The 16,554-nt window shown below is 37.9% G+C and overlaps 1 protein-coding gene across 1 annotated transcript; it reads left to right on the forward strand.

Annotated features, from left to right (window-relative positions):
• Positions 1-12: 12 nt before the first annotated feature.
• Positions 13-15,599, forward strand: CD164 (CD164 molecule). Its single transcript, XM_047102304.1, has 6 exons — positions 13-315; positions 3,078-3,161; positions 4,738-4,809; positions 6,693-6,728; positions 10,391-10,447; positions 13,044-15,599. Exons 1-6 carry the CDS (start codon positions 135-137, stop codon positions 13,208-13,210), a joined length of 597 nt encoding a protein of 198 aa, XP_046958260.1. The 5' UTR covers positions 13-134; the 3' UTR covers positions 13,211-15,599.
• Positions 15,600-16,554: the final 955 nt, after the last annotated feature.

Genomic DNA, 16,554 nt, shown 5'->3' on the forward strand with positions numbered 1-16,554 from the left:
CTGGGGCCCCTCACGTGACCCCGTCGCGATCTCGCGGGGGACCAGACTCTCCGAGGCGGTGCCGCAGGGGACAGAGGGACTGACGGAGCGGAGTTCGCAGCAGCTTTCGCCGGAACATCAGCGCGGAGGACGTGATGTCGGGGCTCTCCCGCCAGCTGCCGTGGGCCGCTGCCTGCCTGGCCGCGCTCTGTGTGCTGACCGCGGCTCAGGACGTCTCCCCGGACCCGAACGTGACTGCAGTTACGACTTTAGCGACCACCAAGTCAGTTCCGACGTCGGTGACGACTCTAACGCCGGTCACCATTCCAGCACAAGGTGGGGGCCGGCCCAACGGGCTTCCCGCACTGGCACGCCCGCCGAGCCGAGCCGCCTGTCCTGCCCGCGGTGCGCGCGGGGCCCGGGCGGGCGGCGCTCCAGCAACATGGCGGCCCGTCCGAGTCCAGCCGGGGCCGGGCTCGGGGTGGCGGGGGTGGGGGAGCGCCCCGGGGAGAAGGGGCGGTCGAGCCTCCGTGGCCTTTGCCACCCCGAGTGCCCCATGCCGACATGCTTTTAAAAAGTGCCTCGTAATCCCCAGTCTCACTTCACGCTCGGAAGAGGGGACGTGGCTTCCTCCCGCGGTGGCTGCAGTGGGGTTGATCATGGGGCGAGGCGACTCGCCTCCAAAGTTGTTGATGAAGTCGAACCCCCCTCTCTTTGGGGTTAGCCGTTTGCCCACCCAGGTCCTGCCTCCGAGAGGCTTCTCCGGAAGTTGGCGAAAGAGGGAAAGAAACCGTAGACGTTAAAGCTGCTAGTGTCTCCGACTGGGGTCTGAGAAAATAAGTTGCCTGGGATCTAACTATATTGGTTCTGCGGATAGGTATGAGATATACTCGAGGGTTGGGCATTCGATTAATTAAAACTTTGCTATGTGCAAAGAAAAAAAGTAACCATTCGTGTACTCAGCGCTTCACATATCCTTTTTGGTATTTAAGGCTAAACTAGAAGATAGGCAGTGAAATCTAGGAGGAAGATGGAGTTAAAGTAACTGCGAGAAGCGTAAATTTAGTTGATTGTGAAGCTGGGATTGGAACCCAGGTCTGTTGATTTTCCAAAACCCGATCAGGAACACACCCTTTGTTAAGGTCTGCAGTAGACTTGGGTACTGGTTGAGGCGTACATTGAATTGGCAATGTCTTTACAACACAAAAGAGAGGGGAAGATAAATGTAAGGTAGAAAGGTGAAGGAGCTCAAGATATTTAAAACCTGCAATTTAGTATAATTGGTGATTGTAGTTAATATTGAGTAAGGAGTAACTGGCATCTTGACCAAAGAATTGCGGTGGAGTGTCAGGATATTTACCGTGGTCCCCCGCCCCCCCCGCCCCATTCTCTCAGGCTAATGATACTATTTTGCAGTGTCTTCCTTTGGTTTGTTTCATGAAAGTTTAATAAAATGTATAATTGTTTTTAAAGATGTAATAGAATTCAAAAATCGTTAAATGAGGAAAGTAAATTGCAGTACGATACTGGATATTCTGACTGCACTGTTTTTAAGAGGATAGAGCACAATGTGTTTTGTCTCCTGCTGATTTTGCAGTTTTTTCCCAGAATTGTAGTTTTTGGAGTGTTGTGTGTATTTTTCCAAGAGAAGCTTGGAGATTCCCGTTAATTGCCTTTTTGTAATTGAAAGTTGTGCAAAGATGTTTTGTTTTCTGTAAATAGTAGTTGGATAAGCTTCAGTCTAAAATGAAAGGTAGCAAGTTTAGTTCATTGTAAATAACATTGATTATGCTATTCAAACATTAATTATCAGGAACAAAAGATTTTAGACAACTAGCTTTTTTTTTTTTATCAGTATACAAACGTCTACAGAATTTATTTTCTATTTTGTGAACCCCTTATTCAGGGTATTATGTATGTCCCAGTCCCTGATGAATACTAGTCATAAAATACTGAAATGCGTTGCCTCTATGCAGAACTGTTTTTTTTAAGGCATGGGGAAAGCAAATATGAATGTTTTGGGGGGCATCAACCTTCCAGGAAAATGGATAGAGCCCTATTCTAAAGTCTTTTGGTCATTTGGTTTAAATTATTGACAAAAACCCTGCTAACTTGTTAAATTACGTGTACATGGATGTTGCTCCTTCCAGGTCTTGTTTCTTACCCTCCATTCATGGAGGACCCTGGAAAGAGCAGGCCGTTTATGAGTTCCGAATCTCTTGAGGTTTTCAGAATGGGCATCATCAGAGCTTGGGTTCAATCTGTAACAAATCTTTATTACTATTAAAAATTCCAGTGTCTCAGCTGATGTTTTAGGGCAGTGATTTCCCTGTGTGTGGCGTTGGCCTTATAACATAGCCTTTTTTGCCAATATTTTTATTTTTTATGGATGTTTTAAAATGGCTCAAGAAACCCTGAGTGTCTGTGAAATAGCGTTGTCTAGATAGGTGCTGAGCCTTCTAACTAGCTTGTGGGGTTTTTTTCTTCCCTTTCTCTTGAGTTTATTTCAGCTTCTTAAGTCGTTTATAATGATAGGAAATTTTTATTAAGCCAATTTATGAAGTGTTTTTGTGTGTGTGGTTAAAAAAAACCCATCTAACATGAGGTCTACCAACCCAACAAATTTTTAAGTGTAAAGTACATTATTAGCTGTAAACGCGATGTTATACAGCGGAGCTCTAGAACTTTTCATCCTACTTGAAACTATACCCTGCTTGACCAGCAAATCTCCATTTCCCCTCCCCGCAGCCATCATTCTACTTTCTGCTTCTGACTGTGACTGTTTTAGATACTTTATATAGGTGGAATCATGCAGTGTTTATTCTTTTTTGAATATCTAATTTCACATAATGCCCTTAAAGTTCATCCATGTTGTAGCATATGGCAAGATTTCCTTTTTTTGTGGTTGAAAAAACTGCAAAATGTATACACTTCTTTAAATCCATTCATCTATCAATGGGCTATATAATGTTTTACCACTTCTCTGAATTAGTAAGTTTAGTATCATATGTAATGCTCACATTTGTGTAAAAAAGGTAAGTGATACAAACTCAAAGTGAGTTATCAATTGATTGGTTTTATATTCCCCTCCCCACCAGATATCTGTGAAAACCGCAACAGCTGTGTTTCCTGTTTCAATGCTAGCCTTGATGCTACTACCTGCTTTTGGATAGAATGTAAAGGTAAGAAAAGATTGCTTCAATTTTAAGACTGCAAACTGTTTTGTTTTAACCTTTTAAGGTATTCTAACAGGGCATTCCTGAACATTTGAAAATTATGTAGAAAATTTGGTATAGTGTGTTACTATTTATTTTGCAAGTCAAATACTTTTTCGTTAAAGTGCCCGTTGCTTCACATTTCCCCCCAAAACTCTGGTCTCCCATTCTGTCCCCACACCTTTAATTCCTTAGAGGGATAATTAAGGTTCAGTAGTTTTTATTTTTTTAAGTTTATTTATTATTTTGAGAGAGAGAGAGAATGTGCATGAGCACGTGAGCTGGGGAGGGGCTGAGAGAGAGAATCCCAAGCAGGCTCTGTGCTGTCATCGCGGAGCACAATATGGGGCTCAAACTCAAGGACCGTGAGATCATGACATGAGCCAAAGTTGAGTGCGATGCTTAACCGACTGAGCCACCCAGGTGCCCCAAGGGAAGAGAGATTTTAAAGATTTGGAAGATGGAATGGTACAGGTACACTGAAATTAGCAGTGAAAGAAAGTTGTAAAATTTTCCCCTGAAAATAGTTGTCTAGAAAAAGGAGGCATTTATCTTCTGTCACCTACTAGATGAACTATGGAGACCTTATAAAACTTTGTTGGATACTTAAATATGAAAGAAGAATGACATGGGAAGAGAGTAACCTTTAATTTGAGGGATAAAGAGCTACTTGAAGATACTTTGAAATGCCAATAAGGTTTTTGTTAGGAGTGCGGAATTATAGCATATTCTGTTTTTTTAATGGAAGGTAGTTGCATTTTTTTCTTATCAGTAAAACAGTCTATCTGGTTTATATGTATATAAAAGAAAAAGCTAACACTATATGTTAAGCTTCTTTGTGCGTTAAAAAAATGTAAGAATTGTGGATATATCACTACATAAAAAAGTTGAAAAACTTCTTTTAAAATTAAGGTATTAGCTTAGTTTGGGGTAAAGTTAATTTTTTGTTTAAGAGTCCCTTTTTTTAAAGTCATAAAATGGAATTTAAGAGCACATGCCTCTTCTCCTTGGGACTTGGCGTATTTTTTGGGGCTCCAGTATCTTACTGTAGGATATGTTGGGGAAAGGTCTCCCTTACTCTTGTTACAAGTCTGACCATCTAGGAAAGCAGTTTTAGAAAGTGTAGATGACCAAAGCAGAGATCTGGAACAGAGGTCCTGCTGCTGCTATCCGGGCACCTCCTGTGGTGACTAAGCCTTTATTAAAGATCTTGACTGTTTCTCCCTACTGACTCAGCCCTATTTGTAGATTCTAGCAACCTTCCCTGTATGGTAGTCATTGCCACAGTTCTGTGATCTGAGTGTTTTCTGATTTATCTGTTCAGTATATTTATGATGAGTTTGGAAGAATATTTGGAGGGATCCTATGTATTACTTCTTAAACAGTGGGGAAAAGAAAAGAAAAGTTATTTTATCGGTCTGTGGACTTATAAAGTATTTACCCTTGAGTTTGATTTTTGGAAGCAATTCTGGAGCTTAGTAACAAAGTCAAAGATAATATAAGCAAGTGATTGGTGCTCTGTGTCTTTTCCTCCCCGTAACAGACAAAAGCTACTGTTCCCATAATTCAACAGCTAGTGATTGCCAGGTGTTGAATGGCACAAAATTCTGTTCTGGTAAGTATTCACATTGACTGCCGCGGAAAGTGGCCAGAGATGTGAGGAAGATCTTTGCCTCAGGAAGCCTTAGTTCAGTATTTGGTTTGCCATTTCCATAATTCTAATCTTGTTAGAAATTTGGATATAAAATATTCATACTGATACAAAGGACAGTGTTTTGAATCTTAGTTTAGTGATTTGGCTGCAGTGTGGAATGCTGCAGGTAGAGAGATACCTCCTCATTTACTTTTTTTTCTTAACTCTTCTGGAAACTCCCTGCATTTTAGACCTTCTCTTTATTTGCATTTTACAGGCCTAGACAACCTTGTTCTGGCACTTTTCTTGGTTGTGGTGCTGGTGATTGTCACATTCTGTAGCATAGTTTGTGTTAATGGTTGAATTTTTTCTGTATTCCTCTGTTTTCTCATCTTTTTTAAGTTTATTTATTTAGAGAGAGAGAGCAAGCAGGGTAGGGGGAGAGGGAGAGTGAGAAAGAGAATCCCAAGGAAACTCTGTGCTGTCAGCGTAGAACAGGGCTTGAACTCCCGAACTGTGAGAATGTGACCTGAGCTGAAACCAAGAGTCAGACGCTTAACCTACTAAGCCATCAGGCCACCCCTCTTTTTCTCATATTTGTACTTTAATTTGAGGAAATTGATTACTCTTTAACCATAACTCTTTGCTCAGGAAATAGTTTAAATTCCTAGATGAAACAACTGATTTTTTAAATAAGATTACAAATGGATAGGGAAGTCAATTTGTAATTTGGTGCATAGGTAATAATTAAATAGAGCAAAAGAGGTTTCTGGAGTGTGTCAGTAGCCTTGAATGACTACCTGTAACAATTTACTTTTAGTAGGCATTTTCCCATTCGAACTTGAACTTTGTGACTGAGAATTTCATTAGTGTGAGGTCCATTATCCCTTATGTACAGTGAATATAGTATGGTTTAGGTGGTAAAAGAGCAAACAATTTTAGTATCTATTTTGATATATATTAGAAAACACTAATAACTATAATCAGACCTGTGATTTCATGATAATACTTTCTAGAAACAAGTATTTTTTTAAATTCTTGTTTATTTTGAGAGAGAGCGCACGCGTGTGCATGCTGGTGGGGAGGGGGGTGCATGGAGAAGAGGGAGAGAAGACCAAGCAGACTCCGAGCTGTCAGCGCTGAGCCTGACAAGGGGCTTAGTCCCATGAACTGTGAAATCATGACCTGATCCGAGATCAAGAGTCAGATGCTTAACTGAGCCACCCGGGTGCCCCAAGTAAAACATTTTAAAAGATAGTAATTTAGAGAAAAATCAAATAAGTAATTATACTTATTTGAGGATGTATCAGTTAGAATTAGTTTGGGCTATGAAAGATAGGAAAACCCAAATTAGAGTGGTGTAAGCAACAGACAGACTTCACTCTTATGTAAAGGAAGTCTGGGCTCAGGTGTAGCTAGAGGGCTAGAGTAGCAGCTCTACAACCATTAGGAACTCGGGCTCTTTACTGTCATTCCTCAAGAATATCTCTGACCTTACTCTCCAAGGTGAGTGCTCCTATTCCAGCCATCAATTAGTATTCCTGCCAGCGGGAAGAGGAAGGAGAGGGGCCCACACCTACCTTACAGATGCTTTCTAGAAATTACACTTGACTACCTAGCTGCAGGGGAGGCTAAAAAAATGTCTGTCTTTCCTCAGGGGAGGGAAGTGTCAACCTTAGATTGGTGCTTCCATTTCTAAAGAAGGGGAGATGAGTATTCAGAGCAACTGTCAGTCTCCTCCACAAGGTGGTACTTAAATGCAAAAATTATAAAAGTGGTATTTAAATGACTGCAATTTGGAAAATAGTATAATAGATTGTGATATTTGAGATTGCTTGGACTTAATGTTTGTTTCTTTTAAATAGAACCCGAGCCCACTCCGATGCCAACCAATTCTACAGGTAATACAAGATAATTGATTCTTTTCCTCTTCTTCAGGATTTGTAAGGCCTTCTGATAGATAATTTGTTAGCAATTAAATACCTAAAAGTTTAGTATAATTTAAAAAACTAGTAGATGTATTTAGTTTTGGACCATAATTACATTAGTATGAATTGTCTGTGACAGCGACACATAACTCCAGTGTTTCATATTCATTGTACATGGGAGGATTTGCTGTATCTTTGGACATTGAGTTCACACACTGCTTTTTGTGGATTTTGTGGAAATCTTGGGAAATACAGAAGCCTAAAGGAAATTAAAATTCCCTATAATTCCCATCATCCAGAGGTACCAAAATGTTTTCAGTGATAAAGTTATTCCAGTCTCTTCTGTAGGTATATCTAAATAAATATACTTACTATGAAATTGGATGGTATGTTCATACACGTTTGAATTTGTTTTTCCTCTTACTTAAACATTGTTGTATGCACTTTAACCATGCTGCACTTGGTTGGATAGTTAGGTCATCGGTCATTCTCCATGCAGTGGAGAATATGTGCTGTTAACTCTGATAGGATTGATTCAAACAGCATTCCTAGGTCAGAGGATAGAATTATTTTAAGGCTTTAAGTACTGATTGCTTTCCAGAAAGGTAGGCTTTTCAGCCTAAACAGCTGGAAAGTTTTTCACTACACCTTCTTTCTCCTTCTAAAAATCTTTACCAAAGTGATAGAAGGAGTAAATCATTAAAAAAAAAAAGTCTACTCCAGGAAAGTACTAGGCTTAGATGATTGGGATTGGAGATAGAAGTAAGACAGCATTTTGTCTGCGGTAGGAACTACGAAAAGGGTAAGTAAGCCCAGTGTGTTGAGATGTTTGTAGGAAGGTGTGTATGTGGAATAACGGCGTATGTGGTGAAGGAGATGAGAAAGAGTGTAGTGAGGTCAGGGAATTGCATTTGGAGTACACGGTGAGGAAAAATTGAGCTGGACAGTAACAGGTCAAGAGCCAGATTGGGAGGACAGATTGGAAGGAAGACAAGAGTGGACACATGGAGATTAGATAACCTGTGGTGGGAATTCTGGGGAACTACTAGGGGAAGAGTTGCAGGTGTATGCAAATAGACTTAGGAATTAGAAGTGATAGAACTTGATGGAGGTGATGGCACAGCTCTTTGCTAACAGTACAGATTAAGCTGATCAGTAGGCAGTAGTAGTGTCCACAGGAGCAGCTTGTAGAGAGGAGAATAGGGCTTAAGAACCAAACTCTATGGAACAGTAACACGTAAGAGTTGAGAAGAAGAGGACTGGAGAGGAAACTGAGTAGGGATGGGCAGAGAAGTGTGTCCAAGAAACTTTTATTTTCAGAGGAAAAAGTGGTCAGATGTTGTAGTAAGGGCCAGAACTCATTTTGAAAGACTTTGGCAGTGGTGAGCTAGCTAGTTACCAGGTTTTGCTTGCCAGTTGTGCATAGCTCTTCCCAGCTACACATTCAGTGATACCATGTTGGTGGCTTGAATTACAGTGGAAGTATTCATGCCATAGAGATCTGCAAATGCTACAGAACTTGCGGAGAGCACACAGTAGTAGCACCATTAGAAGTCACTGACTAGGAGGATGTTAAAGATTGATGAAAGCAGAGACATTGAGGGAAAATTAGTTTCCTAAAGGTGGGATGTAAACCGGAAGCAGGAGCGGGGGAATCAATTTCTTTAAAACCATTGTGGGTTCACTTTTAATTTCTCCTCCATGGATCTTGATGTAGTTTTCATGCTCTGCACTGGGTTCTCCAGCGAACTACGATGGAGTCTTCCTTGTTTTGTCTCTTTGGGTTCTGTAAAGTGGAAAGAAGCCAGGGCTTGCTTATAGAAAATGCACCAATTGCATGGCAATTAGTGGTTGAAAAACAAACCTTTACATGGTCTCTTTTCATATCTACTGTGGAAAGAGAGCAAGTGAAAAATTAAGGGATTATTAAAGAAATGATTCAAAGGGAATCTGATTTACTTAGAAAGGTGTTCACTGGGGTTAATTATAATAGTCTTCTGTCATGATGTATATATATTATAAATAAATATGAATGTCAATAAATAATACCATAACAGAATGACTAAATTACGTTAGAAATGTGGTCGGAAATATTTGTAATATATTAAGTGGAAGACAAACTATTAAGTTTTAGCACATTTTTAAATTTTTTGTTACATACATGCCTAGAGAAGTGGCTGGCTGGAAGCAGCATGAGATTACTTAATTTACTGTATTTTCTATATTTCCATCACCAGTAGCAACTTTTGTAACTGCTGAATTATTTTTTTTAATGAAAGGAACTGTGGGTCAATAGAAGTGTATTCCCTATTTCAGTCAAAAGTAAAAGTGTGTGAATGTTTTGCCTATTTATAAAAAAAGAATTAGTTTGTACCACGTTCAGAGGATTGTTCGTGAGAATCAGATAGAAACTGTGTAAACTTTCTTTCTCTACCATCCATTGTCAGACAAAATTTGTTGATAGTGTTGTTTTAAGATTGAAAGGAATATATGTCTAATTTGTAAAGTGTTAGTGTGTTACACAGAATGTATAAGCAACAGAAACTTTTAAAGGATTAAAAGTCTGAAAATAATCATACCCTTTAATCTAGGAATTCTGTATAAGAATCAGTCCTATCAGAGATGAGATCAAGTATTTCCCTGCAAGATGTTTGTAGTATGGAGAAATGAGAGATGACCTAATTGTCTCTCCAAGAGCAGGGTAGGGAAAATGTATGCAGCAATGCTCATATTGAGAGAAAGGGATACAGACTTGTATGAGAATATCCTGTCAGTATTGTTAACATATCTTTTATTAGAATCTGTTAGTACTAACAGAGTACTATTAGTAATATTAGTACTAACAGAGGTCTGTTAACACATTGCTTTAGTTCCTAAAATGTGTTTACATTCAGGTTAATTCTCACAAGTGTTCATTTCTTTATAGGTATTTTCAGATAAAAAAATTATTGGAATTCATGTAGTATGGTAGACTAGAGCTACCTTTGGGCTCTTATAATTTAAATTGGGGGTCTTTGACTCCTGAGGACCTGTTCTTTTATAAATCGAATTTTATTGAAACAGAACCATGCCTGTTCAGATGCATGGTGTCCTGGGCTGCTTTTGCACTACACAGTGTACAAAGCTTAAAATATTTACTGTCTGCCTTTTTAAGAAAATTTACTATCCCCTTGAAAGAAAGAAGTTAAGGCTATCTTGATACCTACTGGAGAAGTACTGAGTTGCACCTGTTTCTTACGATGACTTTTTAAGTTAATAGTTTTTGCCACAGAAGCAAGGTTATTTATCAAAACAAAACAAAACAAACCTATATCGTTCCCTTACTTAAACACTAATTCTTGCCCTTCTGTGCGTTTTTTTGCGAATTTTATCCAGCTGTGTAAATTCCATACTTAAACACGTACATAGATGTTAACATGGATACAATTTCGTGCTTGCTTGATGTTTTCAGAAGCATTTAAAAGCTAGTATTCTGGCTACGTAGATAAGTTAGTGAACCATTAACTGAAACTTGGCCTTTATTCTTTAAAAAATGGAAAGCATGTGAAATTGGTAGCATTATTTTTAAAGACAAATTGTTAGATATTGGGAGGTTTGGAAATTTATGTTTTTAATAAGTTTTGTTTACATTCCAGCTAAAACCACAACTCTGCCTTCCTCTTCTACAACTACCACCACAGTTACTACATCAGGTAATTGAGGGTTTTTTAAACTAACAGTGAGGTAGGATGTGTGTGCAACATTGCCTTGTACTGTTTCTGCCACCATTTTCCAGTTTTATTCATGAATGGTTGTGAGTAAAACTCATCTCTTACATTTTGGAGGACCAAGACAGTTGGCTGTTAGAGCAGTAATGGTAGGTTTGCTGAGAGTCCTTCTCATTTGTTAATGTGTAACCGCATTTGGCATGACATGTTAGAGTTAAATGTGGTAATGTTTCTCCAAAACCTTTTAGTACAACTTGTAGGCGAGATCTAATTTTTTATAACTTACAAATTAAATTACTAAACACTGATTAGTTGTGTGCTGTGTTAGATCATGGCAATTAGAGTGAAGATAATATAGCCATCTTTTTTTGAGGAAAGGTCTAAAAAGCCAAGCTAGCACTGCCAAATGTGTACCTCAGCCATATTTCTCACCATTTCTTTTTTTTTTTTTTTTGGAGAGAGAGAGCGTGTGCCCATGGAGCGCACGTGGGCGAGGGGCAGAGGAGGAGAGAGAGAAAGAGAGAGAGACAAAGGGAGAGAATCTCAGGCAGGCTCCATCCCATGACGCTGGGATCATGACCTGAGCCAAAATCAAGAGTTGGATGCTCAACCAACTGAGCCATCCAGGCGCCCCCTCACCATTTCTTTACATTCCTTTATAATTCTTTTTTTTTTAATATGAAATTTATTGTCAAATTGGTTTCCATACAACACCCAGTGCTCATCCCAAAAGGTGCCCTCCTCAATACCCATCACCCACCCCACATTAACCCTCAGTTTGTTTTCAGTTTTTAAGAGTCTCATGCTTTGGCTCCCTCCCTCTCTAACCTCTTTTTTGTTTTTTTTTTCCTTCCCCTTCCCCATGGACTTCTGTTAAGTTTCTCAGGATCCACATAAGAGTGAAAACATACGGTATCTGTCTTTCTCTGTATGGCTTATTTCACTTAGCATTAACACTCTCCAGTTCCATCCACGTTGCTACAAAGGGCCATATTTCATTCTTTCTCATCGCCACATAGTATTCCATTGTGTATATAAACCACAATTTCTTTATCCATTCATCAGTTGATGGACATTTAGGCTCTTTCCATAATTTGGCTATTGTTGAAACTGCTGCTATAAACATTGGGGTACAAGTGCCCCTATGCATCAGCACTCCTGTATCCCTTGGGTAAATTCCTAGCAGTTCTTTTGCTGGGTCATAGGGTAGATCTAGTTTCAATTTTTTGAGGAACCTTCACACTGTTTTCCAGAGTGGCTGCACCAGTTTGCATTCCCACCAACAGTGCAAGAGGGTTCCTGTTTCTCCGCATCCTCTCTAGCATCTATAGTCTCCTGATTTGTTCATTTTAGCCACTCTGACTGGCATGAGGTGATATCTGAGTGTGGTTTTGATTTGTATTTCCCTAATGAGGAGCGATGTTGAGCATCTTTTTATGTGCCTGTTGGCCATCTGGATGTCTTCTTTAGAGAAGTGTCTATTCATGTTTTCTGCCCATTTCTTCACTGGATTATTTGTTTTTCGGGTGTGGAGTTTGGTGAGCTCTTCATAGATTTTGGATACTAAAAGTACATCTGAAGAGTAACTTTATTAATTAATAATTTGTATTATAAATGAAATCATATTCAGTTTATGCCACAGATCATTGTAGGTTATGAATCCTCCTCTCTGTATTTAAAATACTGTTCTTTTATGTTTTTTTTTTATTCTTTTCGCTTATTCTTGTGCTTTCTCTTGGTTTCAAGGAAGCCATTTTGTCTTCACAGGAAGAAATACGGAACAGTTGTAATTAATTTTAAAGTGGCCAGCTTATCAAACAGCCACTACAACCAGTGTCTATTTGATATTCGATTTAAGAAAAAAGAAAAATTTAAGTATGAAATTGCTTTTTAGTAAAATGGATGGTGTTCCACTTGAAACGTTTTACTCCCTGAAAAGAAATTTATGTTTTGTTTTCTCTAGAAACATTTTACTCTCTGGAAAAGGAATTCAAACTTTTTTGCTTTTTTTCCATATGGTTTGGTAATGCTCATAAAATTTGCTGAGCAAGATTTACGGTACCTTTAATAATGAGGTTTTTTGCTTGTTGGAATTATAAATTGTAGATACTTAAGGTAATTTTTGCGATTTGAAGAATTGCAACCAAATTTTTACTTACCTTATGTAGTTAGTAAAATTCAAAAGTTGTACGAATGTTCAAGTATTTACCGTAACAAATATTAATATTTACTGTAATAATTAAGTAAAAATATATGTAGTCTGAAGAAATTGCACATTTTTAAAGTGCTTTACATGTTCCCAGGGCATAATTTATGTACCAGGAGAATGTTTTGCTGTTAGTTTTGTGTTTGGATTTGTATGGTAGCATTGACTGCTTGATACTGCTGGATGGAGTGAATGGGATTGATAAATGGTTGTTTTCCTTAATTAGGGGTAGATTCTAGCTGTAAAGACTTGACCCAAGAGCAAATGCTTTATAGAATTGAGCACATGGCCAAGTAGAAGCTCAGGTGGGTCTTGAAATTATGATAGAGGATCGTGAGACTTACCAAGTGTTATTTTTCCGCTCTTATTTAACAGGTACGACTAATACCACTTTAACTCCGACTTCACAACCTGGACGGAAGTCTACCTTTGATGCAGCCAGTTTCATTGGAGGAATTGTCCTCGTGTTGGGTGTGCAGGCTGTAATTTTCTTTCTCTATAAATTCTGCAAATCGAAAGAACGAAACTACCACACTCTGTAAACAGACCCATTAAATTAACAAGGACTGGTGTATAACTCACTGAAACCAAAATATTATCTTTCAAGATGTCCCACATGGAAGACGCTATTCCAGGATCTTTAAATTTTCAAAGGATGCATATAGGATGTTTTGGAGCATCGTCCTTGAAGAAAAATCACTTAAATCATTTTGCTCAACAGGAATATTTAAAATATTCTGCATGAATCCTTGTGGCTGTCTTCTTTTATTTTAAATGGCTGCTGCTGTGGGATTATGTTCTCTCTTCTTGACGTACCAAATGTAACTCTGTAAGTGATGGAAAACATTGTCCTGCGCAGACAACCTCATGACTCTTTTGGCAGTTTAAATTTAGTCATTTTAAAGCCTGAAAGCTGCATTATTTTCATCCTAACTCAGGATGTAGTCTAGTGACCAGAATTGAGAAGAATGTGCCAAATGAGCATCAATCGGGTGGACTTTTGGCTGTCCTTTCAAAAGTGGAATAAATCTATAAATTTAGTATCCTTAGAGTAAACTGTATCTTTAGAGTAAAATTTTGTGCTCGATAGCAGTTATTTTTTCTACATTAGAAATAAGATGCCACACAGGGAATTACATTCCAGATTTAAAGGAACGAATGGAAAGGATACAAACCATTAAAGAATAGCAGGTTATTGTTCATCCTTGTAAAGCACCTTATATCACTGAGAAAATAAAGAACAGTGCCTTAAAAGACAGACTGAAAGGTAGACTGTAACTTAAAATGTTTGTGATTTGTTCTTTTACATTAAGGAAGGTAAAGGTTGGTCTGATGATGTAACTGTTGACAAGATGTAGTAAACCTGCTTTTAGATATCATACTGTTAGTATTTAACTAAATACTATTTGATTTCAGACCCGAGCAAGTTAAGCTAAAAGATATTCCACAAAGCTGAAAGCCTTCACATATTGAACCTCCCAGCATTTTTCTTAGGCTGTTAAAAAGTATAAAGCTAAAGTTGATTTAATTATATTTTCCTTTGTACTTCAACACTGTTGTACCATGAAAGGATTTTCACCAAGCTTTCTTGAAAAGTAACTATTTTTATGAGGCAAGAAGGAAGGAAGTTGTTTTAGAGTCATTTACTAGTTCTTTAATGAGACAATCACTTTAAGTTTTGAGACCAGAAATGTGACCAGTGTAATTTTAGAAAATCTAGGGATTTTTGGTTGATTGGATTACTATAGGTTTTTAATGATGATTGCCCAGGATAGACAGATTGTGCTTTCTCTTCTTTCTCTCCTGCTTTCTCCTTCTCTCCTGTCCTTTCTTTTTAGTTTCTGTTCCCGTAGTATAATATAAGCATGCATACTTTAATTTTTTTTTTTAGTTTTCTTAGGCAGCACTAGTTTTTTCAGTTTTAGAGGGAGACTTCTCCCCTGCCTTTGACATATTGGATTAGTTCAGAGGTTTACATTAGTTTTAAGAAAGTTTTTGCTTTTCTAGGTCATTAAAGGTTTTTAGTTTCTTTAGCCTCTAAAGGGCTGAGTTTAGCACTTGGTTTTCAGTATTTTGTAGTAGGAGATGACAAGTTGCTTTGGTCCATTTCATTAGCCAAAATTCCTTGCATTTAGATTATATTCAAGGTTCTTAAAATGAAGATTTACTGTTTCTTTGTTACTTGCTGGTACAGCTAAAGTTTGTTTTACTTGCACATTTGTACATACACCTAATCTTTTCAAGTGCCTTAATTGTTTAAAATCTCTGGCTTCAAAGGTTTTTGGGAAAAGGTAGGTTTACCTCACATTTTTGTGTTTTCATTAGTAATTAGTTCTAGGAACCTCACAAGAACTTTTATTATGGTGCCATGGCTGTTAGTTTTTAGTGAGTGCTAGAAGATCCAAGATTCATTTGAAAATATACAGAATTTCCATTCCTCCCAAAGTGGCAAAATTTAGCTACAGTGGTATAATTATCATTTATGTAGATGTGAATACCTTATCACACATTAATGTCCATACAGCAATTTTTGTGAAAATGTAGCTGATGGCGCCTTCTCATCTTCTGTAATTTTGAATATTGCTCTAATAACAAAACCATAATATGAAACCAGTTAGATTTTGCAAGAAGAGCTCTTACAACAGAACTCCTGGCCTTTTCCCCCCTTCCTTTAGCAATTTACTATCTTGAGCCATTAAAAATTTGGTTTTTTTAAAATCCAGAAGGTATATAGAAACCTTTTCAGATTTTCTTCTGATTTGTTCATGCGGATGTAGTTCTATCAAAACACCTTACTTTACCTTACAGATATTTGTTGCACAGGCAGACACTGCTGTATTTAGAAATTTCTATTTCAGTTCATTAAAAACTGTAAAACCAACCTGTATCATGTACCAAACTGATTTAAAATAAATCTACATGTTTATTGAATCAATCTGTTCAATTTTTTATTAACTGAAGTGTTTTTTGCATTTTGATTATGAAATTTAATGATAGTGAATTTACCTATCAGTCTGTTTGGAGATGGGTTGTCTACTCTATTGTTATACAAGACCAGCAGATAGTAACTAAGATACGGGTTCGGGTTCGACAGTGGAGGACAGAGCTTTAGAAATTTTTAGTGCTTTAGTGTTTACAGCACTTTACTGATGTTGGTCCATTGTCTTCTCAATTGCATTGTTCTCTGAGAAATCAGTCATCTTCATCTTCTGTTACTCAGTACATATCTTTGTTTTCCTTTGTTGCTTTTTAAGATTTTTTTCTCTATTGCTGGTCTGAGCAATTTGATTATGACATGCTGTGCTATCATTTCTTTTGTTTGGGGTTTGTTGGGCCTCTTAGGATATATGCCTTTCATCAGATTTGGGCATTTTTCAACTACTATTTCTTCATATATTTTTTTCTGTCCTTTCCCTTCTTTGTTAGGGGTTCTGATGACACAGAGGCTGCCGGAAGTTGACACACAGCTGATCCATGCACTATTCGGTTTTTTAATCTTTCTCTGTTTCATGTCAGATTACTGTCTTCAAGTTCACTAATGCTACAGTCTAAACCTAATGATAGTTTCATCCAGTGTGCTTATCATTTCAGGTGTCTTCATTTTTAGAAGTTCATTTTTCATAGTTTTTATCTTGCATGTCTACATACTCAATCTTTAGTTTTTGATCATATAGTGGTATGCTTTTTTTAAATGCCTGTGTCTGCTAATTCTAATAATGGGTCAGTTTGATTTTTTTTTGTTCATTATGGGTCATACTTTTCCTGTTTCTTTGCATGTAAGTTGTAAGTTTCTTTGCATGTAAGTTTCTTTGCATGTAAGCTGTTTGATGCTGGTTATTTTGGTTCTGGGACACAGAAAACAAACAGTATGATCCTTCTAGGTCTT

Source organism: Lynx rufus, unplaced genomic scaffold (genome assembly GCF_022079265.1).
Source record: "Lynx rufus isolate CCGP_SWC_20201006 ecotype Redwood Valley unplaced genomic scaffold, mLynRuf1.p SCAF_6, whole genome shotgun sequence".
NCBI classification, from domain to species: Eukaryota; Metazoa; Chordata; class Mammalia; order Carnivora; family Felidae; genus Lynx; species Lynx rufus.

Excerpts from the sequence above, each read along its gene's own strand:
- CD164 (XM_047102304.1), top strand. The coding sequence starts at position 135 with ATGTCGGGGCTCTCCCGCCAGCTGCCGTGGGCCGCTGCCTGCCTGGCC. Across the intron at positions 4,810-6,692 it reads TGGCACAAAATTCTGTTCTG|AACCCGAGCCCACTCCGATG; the intron begins GTAAGTATTCAC and ends TCTTTTAAATAG. Across the intron at positions 6,729-10,390 it reads GATGCCAACCAATTCTACAG|CTAAAACCACAACTCTGCCT; the intron begins GTAATACAAGAT and ends TTTACATTCCAG.